The sequence below is a fragment of the Struthio camelus genome, chromosome 21 (genome assembly GCF_040807025.1).
Source record: "Struthio camelus isolate bStrCam1 chromosome 21, bStrCam1.hap1, whole genome shotgun sequence".
Classification (NCBI taxonomy): Eukaryota; Metazoa; Chordata; class Aves; order Struthioniformes; family Struthionidae; genus Struthio; species Struthio camelus.
The window spans coordinates 6,080,013-6,099,796 of NC_090962.1; the positions used below are offsets into that span (position 1 = coordinate 6,080,013).

Consider the following 19,784-nt stretch of genomic DNA (forward strand, 5'->3'; position numbering starts at 1 on the left):
CTTGCTTAGTACATTTGCAAGAACAGATTTCTGTGCCAGATCCTAGAAAACAACGTAGTCTGATGGCATTGATTTAAGGTAATGCTATAACTGTTGTCAGAATCATATACCTAATACTACTTTGAATGCATTTTGCAGTTGTTGATGCCTGTGACAAGATGCACCCACAAGATTCTATTACACAAGAACGATGAGATATAAGTGCTGATAGTCTACAAGCACAATAAATACTAGCCTATGATATCCTTTAACATCAAGGAGTATAGTCAATAGAAATTTAGCTTCTGATTCGTTAGAAAGACTTGAAAAAAGCATTTAAGTCCTACCAATGTAGGACTCAGCCTTCATTTCTAAAACTTAGGGTCACGCTTCCCTACTTCAGCAGGGATTTCTAATATTTAAATCATTAGTATATGGTAGAGCTGATAGGTTCTTGGATAGAAGGTGCTGTGAAAGTGCAACACTACTACTACTTTAGTTATTAGAACAATGGAATCTGTTCAAGCAGCTGTCTGTTGGAGGTCATCGTTGAAGTATTTACTCTCAAGTACTCTATAGAATTCTTTTGTATCTCAGTGAAAGGACTTATTTTCTTAACTAATCTGGCAACTGATCAGTTAATGCCTTGAACAGTTGCTTGCAAGAGGTACTTTTTCAGAATGGACAGTGAATTAGATTATAAGGTCTTGCACTTGACTTCCTGTGTGCACGCTCAGGGTCTGGCACAAAGGAGCCCTAGTGACTGAGCTTCACGAGTGCTGTGGACTGTGTGGCTCTGACTGTATGATTCTGTGTATAAAATTCGCTCACAGAGAATTTTTAAGGTCCCAACATAATCTGTGTAGACTTAAAATTTACATATATATTTGCATTTTAAAACAAACCTCGCAAAAAGTATCTGAGCTCCAAACAATAAAAACCAAAGTGCACGCCATTAAAAATCCATCAAAAGGAGCTGTTCAGCTCACATGTGTGTCTGGCACACAGTGAAAAGCACTTCATTTACCTGCCGAGTATTAAGAATAGGGCTTTGATATTGCTCCTAAACAGTTCTAGCTCAGATATTGACGGATGTGACAGTCTACTCAGGGCTCTGTTTATTAGTATATGGCATAATTTTTGCTATTGCTAGAGACAGTGCTAGACTTGCTTTCTGAGTTGGCATGGTTTGGGTAGCAAAAGATTTGTGATTCAAATATCCCTGATTGCTGTGCTGATGTGCTGGTGAAATCTGGAACTGAATTCTTTCTTTTAGTCTAATATCTATCTGTCGTAGTTCACAGAAAATAGCGGAAACAAAATCTGTCCTCTTGCTTATACCTGTTATGCAATACACTGCTCATTCAGCTAACTCGTATCAGAACCAAATATTGGAAGAGTCAATCTTCTCTTATGTTATAGTGTTCCAGTAATGTAAGTAAAGCAGGAAAATAGCATGCCGTTTAAACTAAAAAACACTGTAACCATTGTCAAACCTTGCAGCTTTTTCACAGGTTGTTTTTTTTCCTTTTAATATTTTGCGTTTCCTCAAAGCCCCAGCTCCTAATTTCTTGTCACTAGGTAAGAATTTGGACTGTTATTTAAAAAGCAAAATGTTTCCAGTCCTGACAGAAGTTTAAAAGTATCATTGCTCAGAAACTGCAGGTGAATAAAAGAACGGCCAAAGCAGGACTTCTTTAGGTGTTGTAATTTTTAAACTTATGCCCTAGCTTTGTGATCTGGTGCATTTTAAATAATTTGAACCAAAAACTTTCATCTATGAGGCACAGTTTTGTTCATCAGCCCACAACGTCTGCGAAACAGTGACGATGGATTTATTAGATACTGCTCCTCCCCTCTCTAGCCATTCTTTTGAGACCTTCTATTTACCCTTGCTCTTTAAATGAATGTATAAAAAGAATAAACGGCTAGGTGTATATGGTATTTGTTTAACCAAAACATTTGTTTTGATTAGGTGTCATCTCTACCCCTTTCTGATTCGTGGCTGGTATAGTGTTGGTGTTGTTGATGATGGATCCATCTCTGTAGCTTCCTGTTAAGCGCTTTCTGTGGCATCAAGACTGCATAAGGAATGTGTGAATTTCTCTAGAGCTGATAGATGAGACCGTGCAGCTGTCTAGTGTCCCTATAGAAGTGGTTCAGTGGTCTTTTAAGGTGCCTTGTTTGCTGTAGGCTATTTCATCAACTGGATGCTAATATTGTAATGAATAGTTCTGCAGCGTTCCAAATCTGCTCCGGGACAGTTGTTTCTGTGATAGTTTTACTAAGTCATTTAATCTTTGACCCATTTATCAGGTATTGTCATGTATAGAGAAAGATAAATACTACTTTTTCTGTCCATCTGTTGTGTCTGTGTTCTTAACAGAGTATTCATTACATTAGTGTTGGAATGCTTCAATGTTTGAATTCAAAAGTATATCTAAAGGACTAATGAGATAGGTAGGCTGCTGAATCTAAAAGTTGACTTGTGGATGAGAACAACTTAGATTGTTAGAGGTGACAAAGATTGCAGGCTGCAGCCTTCCCCAAAGAAGACATCTGAATGTCTTGTGAAGCGGCATCTGATCTGCTGGAGGTTAGGTCCTGCAGACTATGAACCATTTTTGGTTAAATTTATTTTTTTTTGTCTCCTCCCCACCCCCCCGCCCTTTTCTGAGTAGTTTTGACACCTCTTGGCAAAAGCACAGAACTAGAGAGGTGGAATTACCCCGCAGAACAAAAAGAGGAGAAGAAACAATTGAGAAGGTACTGTGCTGAAAAGCGATGGCTAGAAGCTTGAAAAACCTCATTTCCCTCTGCCCCCCCCCCCCACGTATTTCTGTTTCATGTTTAAAAGTTTACCTTAAAACTGTGGCTTCAGAACCATCTCAAGGTTTCACGAAGCAGAATTGGAGCAGACAGCTGGACTGCTGGTCTTGCCAGCCGCTCCAACGTAAGATGTTCCCTCTTGTGATTCAGAGCAATAAATCCTATCCACATCTTCGGATTCTGTTTGCTTGATCTCCTGCTGTTGTCATCTCAGCCTGTTCTAAATTTTAAAGTTGCAGGAAACAGTTCATAACTCTTAAATACTTACTTTTGTACAAATTGTGCTGATAGTGTAGGTATTACTTAATATACTAATGCTGTGTTGGAAATAGTTGTTACGTAGGTAAGTGCTATCTAATTTTTTAGAGTGAAAGAGAAAGAAAGCCTTCAGGACAGCATAGTTCTCGTTGTGTGCTGGATTCCTCCTGGGTTTGTTTTTAGAGAAACGATATTAACTCTTGGGGAGAAGAGACAGGAATGAAGTCTTTAAAGTTTCTAGACACTGTTTTTTAGCTCAGTGCCATCTCTGCTATTTCTCCTCTCTGCTCTGGAGGAGTAATTCCTTCCCTCCAGTTTGTACTTTTGCCAAGAGGTGTCAAAACTGCTTAAAAAAAAAAAAGCTTAAAAAAAGCTTGAATTTGATTAATATAGAGAAACAAGACTTTGCCTGACTGATAATAAAACTGATAAATGACATTTGAATTACTTGTAGCGGTAATTTATTACATAAAATATCTTTTATTTGACATGCGATTAGTTGCTGGAAGCATCACTCAATCTGACTAGTTTAAACATGCTTTAAAATGAACCCCCAGTAAAAAAACAGGGCTGTCTGCTGTTGGCGTTATGAAATATACTAATCCAGCAGTGAGGACAAAAATCTGACTTTAAATATTTAAATGATTAATTGGGTTTTTATATATATATATATATATATATATATATATTTTTTTTTTTTTTAACCTTCCTAACCCTTATAATTACAAGCGAATTCAGGGGAGTTTCTGAGCTAGGTATGCAAAGCCGCATGCTTATCATGCGTGTATTGTCTGTGTCCTTCCCCGAGGTATTTATGGTCTCCCTTCATAGGTTTTCATGCAGATTTTACATGTACTTAAAAATCAGCTCCAAAGACTACTTTGCTTGCCATCTGGAACTTCTTCTCCCACCCTTGTGCTTTTCATCAGGTGGGAGGCTGTAGAGACATTTTTCTCTGATGAGTAAAAATGGTGACTAGAATCTGGACACCTCTGTGGGTCCCCCCCCCCCAACTCCTTTCCATGGATTCGATATTTACTCTTGGAAAAATCACCTTTTTATGCCTCAGTTTCTGCAGTTTTAAATGGGGATATTAGTGATGGCTGACCATACTTGGATGCACAAGGCCTAATTAACTGATGTCAGGAAAGCCAATTCTGAGATGAATAGGGTTCTTAAAAATAGTAAGTGTTTACTCTGGAAATGCAATTTACAGTTGCGGTTGTGAAAATTGAATATGCTTACAGAAAACACACATACAGAGGGAGAAGATGGCTGTGTCCCTTCCATTTGCCTTTCGATGGTCTCTTGTGTAGAATGGTTCATTACATCCCTAGTATGTAGTGTATCTCTTTCAGGAGGATTTCAGTACCTATACTGTAAGACTATCTAGGCCATTATTGCTTTTTTTACTTCCTCCACCTTTTATTCCAGTTTAACAAGAAGGGAAATTGAGGATATGCGAAGAAGTCAGTGTGAGCAGTGGAGTTACAACTGGGAAACTTCTAACTTTCCCTCCACCCCATGTTTTAGGTTATACTCTTGGAGAGGAAAAACAAGACTGAATGTAGATTTTAGGCAGAGTTGTGACATTCTTCGTAACATTGTAATGTTGATGTGGTCGGTACAGAGCCTTCACTGTGTCCCCTTACTTAGTTTTCCTCTCCATCTCCCTCACTTTTTTTTTTTGCCACAAGACAGAATTATTTCACACATCTCTGAAACGAGTAAAATGGCATTTCAGCTTCTTGTCTTTATAGACTCTCTGAACTTTAGGAAAGATCATTCTGGTCCCTTTTCATTAATAATGAAAACCAGGGGGCAATAAAATGTTCTTAGCTCAAGCATTACAGGAATGGAGGGAAAGATGAGCGAGGTGAAAGGGCAAAGCTGACAGGGTCCTACAGGTGGGTCTCGATTCTACTCAGAGGTCACTGCAGTTGGGAGGTAGTTAGGGACAGCCAGTCAAGGACTGCCAGCCTATGCATAAGGCGCAGTTGGACCCACAGATCCTCTGAGATTAATTAACTCTTTACAATAGGCAGTTCATCCCGGAATGAGTTGCATGGTCGTAGAAGGATACTTCTAGTATGAAGTTCATGTCAGAGAATTGGAAACTCAAGAGTATTCAGAGTTCAGATGCCAGAAATGACAACGGGGGCAGAGTAAGAAGGGGAAGGAGGGATGGATGACTGGGGTTTGCAGCAAGATTAGCCAGAGATCATTTTAAATCCCAACGTGCACACAGCCAGTTACTGCAGGTTAGCCTGACGTATGTTAACTTGTTAAGTTACAAAGTTATGATAATTTGATCGTGTGCCTGAGCTCCAAAAGTGCAATTGCAGCAACCCAAGATACTGCCGGTGACAATATTCACTAATTCTGGAAGTTCGGAGTTGTTCTAATATGTTAAATTTGTATGGTAGATGCTCTGAGGAACTGTATCCTAAAAAGGAGCAAGAAGCTATGCCTCTGAGGGTCAGTGCCTACCTGTAGAGCCTGGGTGCTGGGATTAGGAAGAACTGTTGCAGTGAAACACTTGCAAGAGACCTTAGCAACAGGGAGAATGGCAATAGATGAGCAAAGCTGAAAGGAGACAAGCTTCCAGCCATTTCAGCCAATTAGCCCTCTCTCTGGAAGCCTAATTTGAAAGTTGGGAGAATAGAATGTATTTCCTAGACATTGCAGGTCACATGCAGATTTAGATCTGTCTGTTTGGAGACGGTACACCAGCCTCCACTTTATCAGTTCTGCCCACATCCTACCACTGAACTTTAGGAAAGATCACTCTGCATCCTCTTTATTCTTAGTGAAAACCGGGGGCAGTACAAGATTCTCAGCAAGAGCATTAAGGGAGCTGTGAGGGAGGTGAAAGGATAAAGCTGGTGGAAAACTACAGGTGTCTTCTGATTGTGCTTGGAGGAGTGGAGCATGCCGTATCTTTGCTTTGCTCTGTTGAGTCTCTAAGCTTCTGTGCAGAATTGTGTGTTAAATGTCTCAAGCTTTTCTCTACTCCTTTTCCTCTCTCTCTGTAGATATTTAATTGCATATTTTGTCTTTGTTGTTTGTAATATGCTTTGGTCCCTGTTCTTAATTCAGGCGTAAAAGACACTGGATCCTTTCTTATTGCAACAGTCTATAGCTGCTGACACAGCATTCATAAACCCATAAACCCATTTATGATAGATTTCTCCTCTTCCTCAAAATACTTGGCTTTTTCTTCTTTCTACACTTTTTTCAGTCTCTGGCTTTGTCCACATTTTCAGAAGTTATGATAGTGAAGAGCAATTGGTATTCAGGTAGTGAGTTAACCTAAGCTAGCGCTAACAACACAGACGGTTGTCGGGGGCCAGTATAGTAAGGTTCAGGATGTGTTCTTCAAGGGAGAAGTAAGGAGAAACAATTTGATGCAACTTTATTAAATGCTGCTGTGATTTGTCTTAAACAAGGCCAGTCCCACTGCTACAGGGCTGTCCAGATTTTCCAGTGTCCTAGGGCTGGGAGCCTTCGCACTGCACCTGAGGGGCTGCCAGCGTCTTCATGCCCCCTGTTCAGTAAATCTTTGCCTGCTAAGAAACAGAAGAATTGGCGTAATTGCTCTTCTGTCCGAATCAGATGGGGGATATTAGGAAACCAGCTGAAAATATTGCCACCTGCAGTTCTGACTGTGGTTGTTTCTTGATTTTGGCTTGTAGGTCCACCTGCCTCCAGATGGCGAGACTATGGGGCTTTGGCTATCATAATGGCAGGGATTGCCTTTGGCTTCCATCAGCTATATAAGGTAATATTTTCCCTGCTAATCCAACAGCTTTTTCTGTACTCAGAGAGAACGATATTATGCTGCTTATGTCCAAATGATCATGTTGGTTGTAAGTGCAGTTCCAGTTGGTGAAGCATGTGCTCTTGCTAACACTCCCATTGATATATTTGAGAAACGTAGACATGAAAACGCAGTCAAAAAGTGGCAAGCAAATAAAATTAGTTTTCAGCAGTAGATCTCAAACTGCTAGAAACAAGGTAATTTTCATCATATGTTTATATATTTTAATTCATATTTTTTTCATTTTTTAAGTTGGGAAAAAGGGAACACAGTTCAGGAAAGAGATTTGCCCACTGCTGGCCAGCAGACACTAGCATCATAGACAGGTCCTGTGTCCCAGTCTAATGCTTTGTCTGCTGCTGATTCTGCACCGTGGGTTCGCAAAGAACCTTCTTTGGCTGATCATAAAGTTTAAAAGAAGAGGCTAACCTCCAGCTCTGCTGTACATCCATACTTCTACTCCAATGTACTTAGAACAAGGCAGAGCAAGCATGTATTTGCTTGTGTACTGTAGAGGCAGCTGTTTCTCCAACTGAACGTGTTCTTTCACTCCAGGTTTGCTCTCCAGCTCTGTGGTAGAGTGACGTTAGATAATGGTTTCTGGGAGACAGTCACATTCTGTGGCTGTATAGGAAGACATAAACTCCTAAACTGGTTCATGACAACACAGCAGAGTGTAAATGGCTTTGCTCCATTGGAAGTTATGTCTTATTTTTGAAAAATGGACAGAGATAAAAAGTAACAAATAGTTTTTGGTTTTCATGTAGGTTTTTTCTTTAAGTAACAGCTATTGGCCTGCTTAATAAAATCTGTTTTACAAATCAAGGGTTGTCCTTCTTTCTTAAACTACTTTTCTTATCTTTCCCTATCATTAATTTCCTGGGTCTTGGGGCAAGAGAGGGAGGCCAGATTTGGCAACGTGTTCCATCTGTGCAAGTAAAGTTCCATGACTGCAGAACGAGCTACATTATCCCCCTGGCTTTTACATTAAAGTAGTGATGCCAGTCTTACTGATTTTTTAGTTCTTGCAAAGAATGATGGGGTTGATAAGCGTCCAGAGAGATGTTAAGACAACAGCTGCTGGGCCTTGCAGACCTTAGCACATTGCTGTTACTAAATTACACATATCTAACAGATTTTGATGCTTTATATAAATTTTTTGGCATAATGTCACTGATGCTGTTAATATATCCTACTGCTGTACTCTTTGTTTACGGATTTTGCTCTGCTGTCTATCCAAACCTCCTAAGACATATTGTATGCCTAGCAGAGACCCATATTCTTTTATTGGAGTAAGAAATCTTTAGAGACAGTTGGTAAATTCCCTCTACCCTTCATGGGATTTTGAGGGGGGTTGCAAATAGATTTCTACATGAAAGATAGGATAGTAGGATGAGACATAGTTGTCCATGTGTGTTCGGTGAGGATTAGAAGAGAACTGTTTACGAAAGTCATCAAAAGCTGTTCAGTTTTCAGAATGTCCGAGTGTAAACGCGTGTGTACACGTGCTTTGTGTGGGTAAGAGCTGTGTCCAGGGAAATCTTTAAGCAGTGCTATTAAGTGTAAAAAAAATGTTGTCCCACGCATGTCGATTTGGATAATCAGCTCTATCTCAGAAATGGTCCTGTATATATGCCTCTACAGTGGGTGTATGTATGTCAAAAGCCAGGCTGAAGAATTGTTAGGTACTTTTGGGATTGTTTCAACATCCTAGACCATCCTCTCTTGCCTTTCTTTCACCTGTCGTGTTGTGCTTGAATGTGCTTTTGTTAGCGTGCACGTTCAATTCATACGTGCAGTGCTGCAGAAGGAACCACGGTAATTAGGGGAGAGCTGTGACCTATTAGATCAAATCCATCCTCTGCAAGGGCAGAAGGAGGTAGATTTCATGGCTGTGTGCAGTATCAGTGAGCTGCCTCCCTTCTTCTAGTAACTTGATTCTCAATCCCCTTAGCCCTGGTTCCTCAGTTCTCTGTTACTGTTGTTAACTCTGCTCCGTTTCCTTTTCTCTTCGCTATTTCTCTGGATCTCTGCTTTTCCCTCCACCACTCTAATGCTCCCTCAGAGTTCATTAGATTTTATAATACCTCTCATTCTTTCGCTTGTTCTTCCCTGGCCCTTCCAGTATCAGTGCCCCTTTCTCCTCCCCACTTCTGCGTTTCTTGCCTGGTAGATGTAGCTCAAATGTTATGACATGTCAGCGTGTTCACTTGAGAGAGTGTAAGATCTGAAATTGTACTCCGCGTATGGTGGATGTTTCTCTGCAGTGAGAGCTGTCCTAGGAAACCCTAAACGGAGATAGGAACTGTCTTTCAGCACCCCTAAAAACGTAACCACAGAACTACTATTTTCTGTTTTTAAACTTCTTTGAACTACTTTAGGAAGAATTTCTTTTCTCAGCCAGCGGTGTGGCTAAACAATCACTGGCTCTGTTGCGAAGCATAAGGTTTGGACGGTGGGCTTCGAGGAAGTTTCAGGTAGATTAGAAAGACTGCTTTGAATATCCTTATTTCCTAAAAAAGTTTCTGTACTCCATGCAGAAATACCTGCTCCCTCTCATCATGGGAGGCAAAGAAGACAGGAAACAACTTCAGAGGATTGAGTCAAACATTTCTGAGATGAGTGGCAGTGTGACACAGACAGGTAAAGATTAATGACTCCATCAATTCACCCCTCAGAGCCCTTCTCCCTGTATCATTCTGCGAAGACCCCCACCCTTCTGTTTCCCTCCATCCCCACTTTATGTGGTGACTTCATTTATCTGCTCTGAGAATCTGTTCACATTTGCAAATGAAGCCGCCGTCATTTCGGTTTAATTTGAAATTGCTTGTTTACTGTCGGCGCGGCCTCAATTAATTATGTTTTTACGGAAAGGATCCCAACCTCAGAATATTAATAAGGGGAATAAAATGACAGCCTTTCGGAGGGCTGTAAAGTTCATTTTTAATTTCTGCTTCTCTGATGTTTTCAGGGGCTTTTTTTTGGTGTTTTCCCCCCACCTTCCATCTGAAAACCCAAAGCAGAGTCAGGAGAGTCTGTAATTACTGTGCCTTCCTGACCTCAGCCACCTTCTCTGTTTTTGACTCTATAGGGCACCTGTTCATTACCTGATGCCCTAATGATGGCCCGAATTAGCTGTTACCTGTCACGCCAATAGAGTTTTTAATTTTATTTTATTTTATCAGCTTGTTTACTGGCTGAAAGCTTTGGATAAAGCACCAAATTAGAAAAAGTACTCCTACAGCAGGAGTTGGAGTCCAATAGAAGTTCTTTAGTGTTTGCTGGGGGTAGGAAGGGGTATACAGGGTGTTCTCCTGAAATACAAAGGGGAAAGCACAAAGTATATTCAGTTAGTTTGAAGGGAAGAAAGTGTGTTTTTCAGCAGTAAGTTGAAGTAGTAAGGTGTTGAGGGAGAAGAAGCTGGTGGGCTGAGGGTGGGAGGATGCTAATTACGCTTTTTGGTGGAGGGTGAGGAGAAAAGCATCTTTCAATTTCTCACGATACTCTGAGGTCAATCCCGAGACCAGCCTTTCTCCAGATTGGAGCTAGCCCCTGAGTTTGCCTGTGTGAGGCCCAAGATAGATAAATGATACAAACATTGTGTAAGTTCAGGGAGATGTACAAATCATAAACCAATATAATTAGAAGGGAGAGGTTTTGGATAGATATACTGTGGGCTATAGACATCTATACAATGGAAAGATAAACTAGAAATACTGGAGGTTAGATGCGATGCAGGTAGATTACCCATAGCGCAGATAAATCATATGGATTAAAGTGAGCAGGCGGGCGTAGATAAATTAGATATAGTAGGAATAGAGGCATCTTGTAGCTAGACAGCAGGAAGGACGTGTATGTGTATACGTGCGTGTATCTCAGTTTAACACTGTCCTGCTTTTCCCCTCACAGTGACTCAGTTACAGACAACTTTAGCCGCTGTTCAGGAACTGCTAATACAGCAGCAACAGAAAATCCAGGAGCTCACCCAAGAGCTGGCTGCTTCTAAGGTACCCACCCCCAAATCTTCACCTTTAGAACATCCCCATCTCCTTTAGAACTTGTAGAGCTTCTTTTGTGTGCGTATGATGAGCACAGCACCGTTTTGGGTTCACAGCCCATCCTTCATCTCATGTTCCCCGCTGGTTTCTCTGCGCCTGGCATTATCTAGGCTGTCTACTCAAAGCACTGGATATTAATTGGGTGCCCAATGAAATATATCTAGCTTCCAAGAGGACTTTGTTATACAGTGCCGTTTGTAGCCTCTGACTTGTTCTTAACTCTGTAACTCCTCCCCGTGCCAAGAAAGTACAAGTATGTTACACATCTAGAGAAAGGGCAAAGAAACAGGTAACCTGCATTGCAATTGAGATGGAATAACTGTCCTGTTAGTCCACTGACCAAAAGAGGTGAAGGCCAGATACGCAGAGGTTTTATCTATGTGTGATAGGCCATTTTCATGTTTACATTTTTCCTATACCCTTGTATTTTGATTCAAAACAATGGCCAAAAACATGCTTGAAATGCTGTATCTAAGTTACTTGTTCAGATCCAGGCCAGGTAATGACTGAACAGTCTTAACATTGATGGTTTGTTTCAATGATTTTGGTCTTCTCAGCGTAACAAGTGGCCCCATCACAACCACATTTGGCGCTCTCAGTGGCTCATTCACCTTGAATCCTGACTGCAACCCGGCAATAAAACTGCCAGCTGTGGCCAGTTAGTGTAGTTACCTCTGTTCTCAGGTAGCCGCTTTTAACTAAAATTGATTTTCCTTCTGGCATTAAGACTTGGTGCTTTCCATCTCTATAAGGACTTTGCAGCCGTTGTCCTAAGCCTCCTGTCAGCCAGTAAGCGTTGGTTATATGTGAGGTGGGATGGATTTGAACAAGTCAGGTAGAGCTGAAGTCTTCCTTTCATTCACAAACTTGTGATTATTCAGATCCCAGTCATCTTTCAGTGTTTCTGTACAGGGAGAGCTTTTTCTTTTTGCTGTGAATCCCTTACACAATGCCTTTTTCTGTACAGGGAGAGCTTTTTCTTTTTGCTGTGAATCCCTTACACAATGCCTTTTAGCCTTTTTCCTAGCAGAAGCAGTTGTCTTCTCCCCTTACCTATACTTCAGTCTTGTACAAACTCTTTGATGGTGTGTAACTGGTAGGTCGCAGCGGACTATGTGGTGTGCACATTATACAGTAGGAATCCCTCAGTGGCACAGCTGTAAACCCAACCATGAAAGCCAGTTTATGGTCACAACACTTTACTTCAATTTTTCTTGGGAACTGTGGCCTGTCGGTGGCCTGGAGCCAGTCCGGAAATTGGAAAATTGTTTTCAGGTCGTAAGTGTTAAGATTAAGAACACATGTTAAGCTTTAAGAAGGGAAAAGGGCATAAGTGTCTTGGTGGTTTAGAGAGTCTTTAAAAAGTTTTTCCTTCCCCCCTCCTCCCTTCTGCTCTGAAATGGTAGCACACATTGTTATGATATCTAAACCTCATGTGTACAAAGAAAAACTTGGGCAACCCCACAAACCAAAGAATAAAAGCTGTGTTTTCTCAGCTGTAATGTAAGTTTTTATATCTGCTTTTCAAACTCCTACTGGCATGCTGTAAAAAATTAAAAAGAGGGGCTTTAAGTAATTAAAAAACGTACATAAAAATTCAAGGCTTGAATTTTCTACAACTGTTTTTTAAAGAGACTGGCTAAAAAGCCCCAGATGTCAGATTTTATTTCTAAATCCTAGGCATCTGGCACCATATGTGTTTTGGAAATTTGAGTCCTTTGCAGACCAGCGAGTGGAAATCACTCCCTTGTTAATGTGCTGCTTTAGCTTTCAAGGTCTTGGAGAGCCAGAACAGTGGCTCCCGGATTCTTGCTGTCTGAGGGCTGGGAGTGTGAATCCCAAGGGAACGCATCTGTGTATATCACAGCTACTAGAGACTGAGCCTCTCCCAGCTCATTGGGTTCACAGCCCAGAAGTCACTGTGAGTTGTACTGGCTGCGAAGGTGTTGAGGATTATTCAATACTAGCTAAAGTCTGTGTAGAGAATAAGTAGGAGCAACCAGTCCCAGTTACACCTAGTAGGAACTGATGCAGAGGAGTTTTCTGTTATTCCAGTCCTAGCTTCCTTCAGCGGGGAGTCTATTAGGAGTATCTCTGGAGAGGTGCTCACAGATGGACTGATTCCCAGCAGCTTTTAGCAGAAATAACTATGGGAAGCGCTAGATGTTGAGCGTTCTTTGGTTCCATACTCAGCCCATCCCCTATAGGAGTTGCTATTGTCATAGGAGGAGGGAACCACGGACGACGATCTCTCCTTCCGAATGCTCTTCCCATTTCCCCAGCTCCAGAAAGGGTTAAAAGAAAAAGTGTCAAAAGTGTTATATGCAGCGTGTTCTGCTCAGTTGTTACCTTACTCTAATTTCTGCCTGACATCCCATAGCAGTTCTGATGCAGTGCTGACAGCAGCTGTACTAGGCTTCCATGAGTTACTTATCATCTTTCCCCACCACATTGCATTCATTGCCTTGAAATATCCAAGAGAGAGTGCCTACTCCAGCTGCTTCCTGGAGATACAATCTGGTAACTCAAGCATAGCTCTAATTGTTCTGATCTAGTGGGGAAAGTTTTTGGAGCTTTCAAGCATCAATTTATCAGTCCACCTCTAAATGCCACACAGTGCACTTTATTGACCCTTTATTTCATGGTTTAGGAGAAATAAATGAGAGATCTTAAACCGGTTATTTGCATATAATATTTGAATCTGTTGCCTCAGCTAAGTGCAGTCTCAGGAAAGAGTAAAGTACCTACTTCTATGTAACTCCCACTGCCTTTCAGGATCATAGTTCTTCTCCTCTAGGAACGGTACCATAGATTAACGTCAAACAGTTTGCTGTACCTCTTTTTGTATTGCTCTCTGTCTGACATGCTGGTGGAAAACTTCCTATGCAGACCTTGCTTTGTTTGAATTCTCACAAGTGCTGGGCTCCTTCTAAAGGAAAAAGAAAGGTCCTCTTGAGATGCTTTAGCAATAACTGTGCATGTTAGGTCGGTTACAAGATGAGTTAGTTCCCAAAACTGAAAGCAAATGTTCAAATTGTCTTAGCACCCCGAGAGAACTATTTTTCTGATCGTTGTGGGACTCCATTCAGGTCTGTCTTCGTTGTGGAAGTTTTTCTGCCCAGACCTGAGAGATTTGAAATGATAAGGCTTATGTATGTTATCCCCAATGCATGAGACTCTCGGATGGGAGGGGAGAGAAGGTAAGATAGAAAAATGTGACTTTTTGTGAGCTATCTCCCAGTTCATACTTCTGATCTTTACTTCTTTTTCATGTTATAGGCCACAACTTCCACCAACTGGATTCTGGAGTCGCAGAATATTAATGAATTGAAATCTGAGATCTACTCATTAAAAGGACTCCTCCTGAACCGGTATGGATGGAGTATGTGAGGGGATTATTGTGTGGGGGAAAGGGTTGCTTTCTGGGATTCTCTCAGTCATTGAGAGGAAAGGCATTCCCAACGGGAACTAGCTCTACACCTATCCTGCTATTGCTGTTTTAATAATACCACTTTGCACTCCACTATCACCTTCTATCTGCAGGTCTCAAAATGCTTTTCCAACTTGCCTTAAACCACAGAGTTCTTTGGATAATTAATAAGACTTTTTCTCTTTGTTTGATATAGAGAAATTTTCTGCTATTCCCCACAGGTAGGATGCCTCTCACATAGTTTCAGGTGCTGACTGTGTATGGTCTCCATCTGAGCTACCCACCTACGTTCCATTATGGAGAGAGAGGCACTTCTGGATACAGTTCATCTGACCTTTTTACGGTTAGGGCATAACCAGAGGGAAAAGAATCACACTTCAGTAGAGTCTGTATCTCTCCATTGGCTAGCTCAGGCATAGACATCTTATACGGTAGATGAGGCAATATAAATCCCAGCCTGTGGGACAGTCATAAGAACAGGGATCAGATCTCAGTTCTTGTAAAAATTCTTTTTTCCTAGAACATAACTCAGAGTTTATTTAGCTTTTCAGCTATTGATCCTTTCACTCTGATATGACTCCCTTGCCTCCTTCTACACATGACGTAAGTCTTCTCATGTCATCTCTTTCCTAAGATGTGGACTTCAAAGATAAATTTAAGGTTGGACTAAACATGTTCAGAATCTAAACAGGTGTGCTTTTCAGAAGTCTGAAAAGTGTGTTGGCTTTAACAGTCTTTTAAATTCTCCCTGCCTCTCCTGTTTCCACTAGGAGCCATGGTAGAAAGCTTTGGGTGATTGGGATCACGTATTCAGTTGCCATGAAGTAACCCTAGGTGACTCATTGAGGACAGAACAGCCAGCTGCCTAGCTGGTGCAAACTAGTACGACTCCGTTCAAATGGTAGTTCAGTTAGTTCATACTAGCATCACTACTGGGGAGAGAGTGCTTGTTAATGGCGCCTCTTCAGCAGTGGGAAGGCTGCTCAGAGATTACAGACCTGTTCATCTCGTTAGGCCTCTACCTGTCAGGCTGGATGAGGAGCAAGCACAGAGGCTTACCTGTCCTTCATCTTTTTGTTGAGGAAGGTTTCATCTTTGATTTATACACACAAAATCTTTCAGCTGTCTACTGCTGGCCAGCAGCAGGGGGATAGCAGCTCCCCAGAGTGGGAAAGGGGGGGGGGGGGGGGCTGTCATTAAGGAAAAATCACTGTTTTATGCAGCTGGGGGATAAGTGCTTTTGGAAAAAAGAAAAGGTTTTGTTGTTGTTGTTTGTTTTTAGCAAAAAGGCAAATGTTTCTGCAATGTGCAGGTGGCAGCAAAACTGGAGCCAAGAAAGTCTCCAAATTGCATTTCTTGATAGCATTTATGATACTGGCTGAATAATGCAGGCATTAGCTTGTTTGCACTCACAGGAGATGGAGGTTAGAACAGCAGAGTTCGTTCATGGCTAATGGTGGCAGCAGGGAGAGGGAGGTGAGCGCAACTGCTGTTCCTAGTTCAGTCTAAGAAAATGAAATCTATTGTGTTTGAGTGCTCGTTGCAGGAGAGCAGCCAGCTTTCTTGGTCTTAGTCTAGTCTTGTTCTTGGCACTAGCCAGTTCCTAAGGGGCATGTGAACTCCCTCCTGCACAGCATCCTCTTCGGAGCTTGATCAGATAAGTTTTCACACTCCCACTTCCCACATGCACAAGCAAGGATTGTGTTTGCATGGGAAATACCAGATCAGATGCTCTTTTTGCTCTGTTCTTCATGACAGATGACCTTCTGAAGGCACCAGTGCTCCCTGCTCCACTTATATTTGTCCTCTTTGGTACTTGGATTCTCCTTTTAGGGCTGGGCATGAGCCTGGTGCTATCAAATCCTTAAAGCCCACCAGGGCGACTCATTGAGGACAGAACAGCCAGCTGCCTAGCTGGTGCAAACTAGTATGACTGCATTCAAATCCGGGAAGCTGAACCAATTTGCAGCAGCCAGGATCTGGCCCAAACATGTAAAGTGCATGCTGGGCCTAGGATAGCGATATCGCAGCATGCGATATAGCAGCATGCGATAGCTTTGTATCACAGTGGAGATGAGAGCCAGATGGTGAAATTCCTTGGCTCAGGCCTGACGGCCCGATGCCTCTGACTTCTTGCTCCAGTGGGAATTTTCTTTACCAATTAATTAGTGATTGTTTTATAAAGGGGCATTGAACACCCCTATCTTTCCAGAGGCAGCATTCCTCAATGCCAGCTCAGTCTGTGAAATTGCCAAACCAGATCAAACCAGCGCTTCAGATTGCCCAGCTGTGTGCAGGCAGCTTTTCCCTTGTGTGCAGGCTCAATTACTGGGTGCCTGTAAAGCACTTTGAGATTCTGGCTGACGAAGTGAAGTGGCCTTGGTTTTGTTTGTTTATGACAAAGGAGACTTGCAATTTCAGTCCTACTTTACATGATTCCCCTAGTACAAATGCCACCCTTCTCTCTAATGATAGCCCCTCAGTGTTTTTAATGATAGCCCCTTTCTTTCCTTTTCTTCTCCCCCACCCCCTGCCCCCCAAGGAGGCAGTTCCCTCCCTCCCCTTCGGCTCCTAAGATCCCGTCATGGCAGATCCCAGTGAAGCCAAGCTCACCCTCCAACCCTGTTGCTGCCAACCATAACAGCAGCAGTGACATCTCGCCTGTGAGCAACGAGTCTACTACCTCATCGCCAGTCAAGGAGAATCACAGCCCTGAGGGTTCAAAGGTCAGCTGCCATTTGCTGGGCACAGAGGAAGGCAACAAGGCAGTGATAGACGTCAAGAGCCAAGTGCGGATGGAGGTGCAAGGTGAGGAGGAGAAAAGGGAAAACAAAAGGAATGAAGAGGAGGAAGAGGACGATGAGGATGATGACGTGAGCCACGTGGACGAGGAGGAATGTCTGGGCGTCCAGACTGAGGACCGGCGAGGAGGAGATGGGCAGATTAACGAGCAAGTGGAGAAGCTACGAAGACCTGAAGGGGCCAGCAATGAGAATGAGATTGACTAAGGCACCCTGGCTGCTTCTTCAGCTGCTGTACATCTTCCCTAGCCTCCTGCACTATCCCTGGTGCCTCTCTCGTTTTGTGGAGAGAAGTGCCCCTCTCCCCTCCTGTGATTCTTCCGTGATTGACCTTGAGTAGGGTCATAATTGCCCAGCAAACAAGATGGGCCCTGTTTCACCGCAGGGCTGTGCAGCATTGCAGTGCAGTGGCTTCTTCTTCCCTCCCAGTCCCACCTTATCCCCATGAGCTGGGGTCGCTGCCTAGGCTGGAAGACCAATCGCCTTACCATGCACCACAGCTCCAGAAATAAGTCACCTTACAAAAAAATCCAGCATCTCTCCCGAAGTGGTCAGCCTCTTCACTGCATCCTAGAGTGATCCTCTCCAGTCTCAGAAACCAGTCTGTCCTGAGCTCTTCTATTTCACAAGCCTTTAATCCCACGTAAGTCCTGAACCAGTTCTCTCTATTTTCTAAAATACCCCTGTTTTATTTCTCAAACTAATTGACGTTCCATCTTAAAATCAGAAAGTTTTAACCCTGAATTCCTCACTTGATATCACGCTCAGCCGCCCACTTCCAAGCCTTATGTCAAGCCTCAAATTCCTGAGATTACCCAGCATTGGAAAACACTAAATTTTTTTGTGGGGTCCAAAGACCATTATTCCCACCGCACATGCTCCCTTCCACTCCTCAAAGTGGCCTCTTGCTAGAGATCCAAGTCCAAGTTTCATGGCTACAGTAAAATGTATGCGAACAGGTGGCTTTGTTACCAATTACTCCCCAGTGAAAGAAGGCTTTAAAAGATGACCCCCCCTCATCCCAGTTATTACCCTTTATCCTCCAAAGGCAAACGGAGCTCACGTCAGTTTTTGACATCTTAACGTCTATTTATAGCTGCCCTGAATGAATGAGGTGATACCAGATGCTGAAATAGTTGGTTAATTCTGAATGCTCGCAATGGTTCTTAACCTGGTTTTCTCCCTAAATGAGGAGAAAACCCTTCTTAAATGATCATCTAAGACCTGCAGCTACACAATGACAGGTGCCTGCTTCAGCAAAGCAGTGTTTGCAGAAGAACGAACAATTCCAGCTCTGAGGTACACCGCTATCCTTTCTTGCCCAGCCCAGCCTTTTTTCACCCCATTGGGGCTACACACAGAATAAAACAGTGAATTTTGAAACCTCTCATTTGCAGCATTGTATTCTCAGCTGGTAAAACGGTGGTGTCCAATTATTATTCACTGCATCAGAGCCTCTTAGCAGAGCAATTCCTGTAACATCTGAGTCACCCTCTCCTCACCAAGCAAGCGTGCTCGTCCGTGTGATCATGTATAGATTTAAAATATAAAATACGATTGTATATAATTGTAATAAATATGAGTTACCACTATTTAACACCAGGCTGTTACTGGATTACTGTGGCTCTTATTCTGGGGAGAACTATGCATGCAGGGTGGTAAAGGGAGGGAAAGGGGGAGATTCCAGAAATTCAATGCTTAAAAAATGTTTTCCAGAGGGCATTTGTGGTTGGTTTATGTTTAAGCTGCTCCAGTCCTAGGTTATCTCAGCAGGCGGCGGTGTACGGAATGGTATAAGTGCAATATAAAGTACAATATAAATAGCTCTAATGGCACCACAATGCTAGGTTGCCTCTGTTATTGCAGAGGGTGAGGTGGATACATCATCTGTGAATAAAATGCGACTGGTCTGGTTCTTTTTCTCCCAGCAGGAGGCACTGCAGGGTCCAGAAAGCAGCATCTTGCTCTGTTTCCACCCCTTGCAGCAGGAGGTGCTGAAGGGAGTGCGTGAGATATCCCATAGCCATTTCATCTTATCTACCAGCAGGGAATGCTGTGCGGTATCCCATGACTGTGCTGACCCTGCCATGTTAGCACAGAAGCCATTGAAAGGAATGGTGTGCAGCAACTCGTAGCTACTGTAGTCGCATCTTTGTTCCAACAGAAATATTTGGCTCCCTTCTTAAAAATGAGGGATTTACTTGATTCCTGAGTATTTGGATGTCTGGTACACAGTGACATTTTCCTGCTCAGAGGGAGCGAAAGGGACCTTCATATTACTGTATTTAGACCTGCTCTTGAATGTGATGATTTCTCCTTCCTTAAATGGACGAATATCTTCCCCAGGAGTGAGTGAGTGTATGTGTGTCTCTCTCTCCCTCCTTCTCAATCTCTCTCTCTGCCGTTTAACGTTCGCAAAGAACGTCACGTTTAGCTGAAACGGGAAAATTTGAAAGTGTTTAAAAGCAAAGGCTTTTCTTAAGAGATGGCACTTTTCACGTCTACAAGCCAAGAATCCTTGTGAAAAGAAAACAGGACTGAATGCAGGGATGTAATGAAAAAGTATTGTCCTGCCTGTGTACATTTTATATACATAGAAGGTTTTGAAA

The 19,784-nt window shown here is 42.4% G+C and overlaps 1 protein-coding gene across 1 annotated transcript in view; it reads left to right on the forward strand.

Annotated features, from left to right (window-relative positions):
* PEX14 (peroxisomal biogenesis factor 14) overlaps positions 1 to 18,772 on the forward strand; it is a 79,994-nt gene extending 61,222 nt beyond the window's left edge. The window contains exons 5-9 of the mRNA XM_068915733.1: positions 6,762 to 6,847; positions 9,427 to 9,529; positions 10,796 to 10,893; positions 14,224 to 14,315; positions 16,917 to 18,772. Coding sequence (XP_068771834.1) covers positions 6,762 to 6,847; positions 9,427 to 9,529; positions 10,796 to 10,893; positions 14,224 to 14,315; positions 16,917 to 17,382 — 845 coding nt within the window. The 3' untranslated portion in view covers positions 17,383 to 18,772. The remainder of the gene's footprint in view (positions 1 to 6,761; positions 6,848 to 9,426; positions 9,530 to 10,795; positions 10,894 to 14,223; positions 14,316 to 16,916) is intronic.
* The last annotated feature ends 1,012 nt before the right edge of the window (positions 18,773 to 19,784 follow it).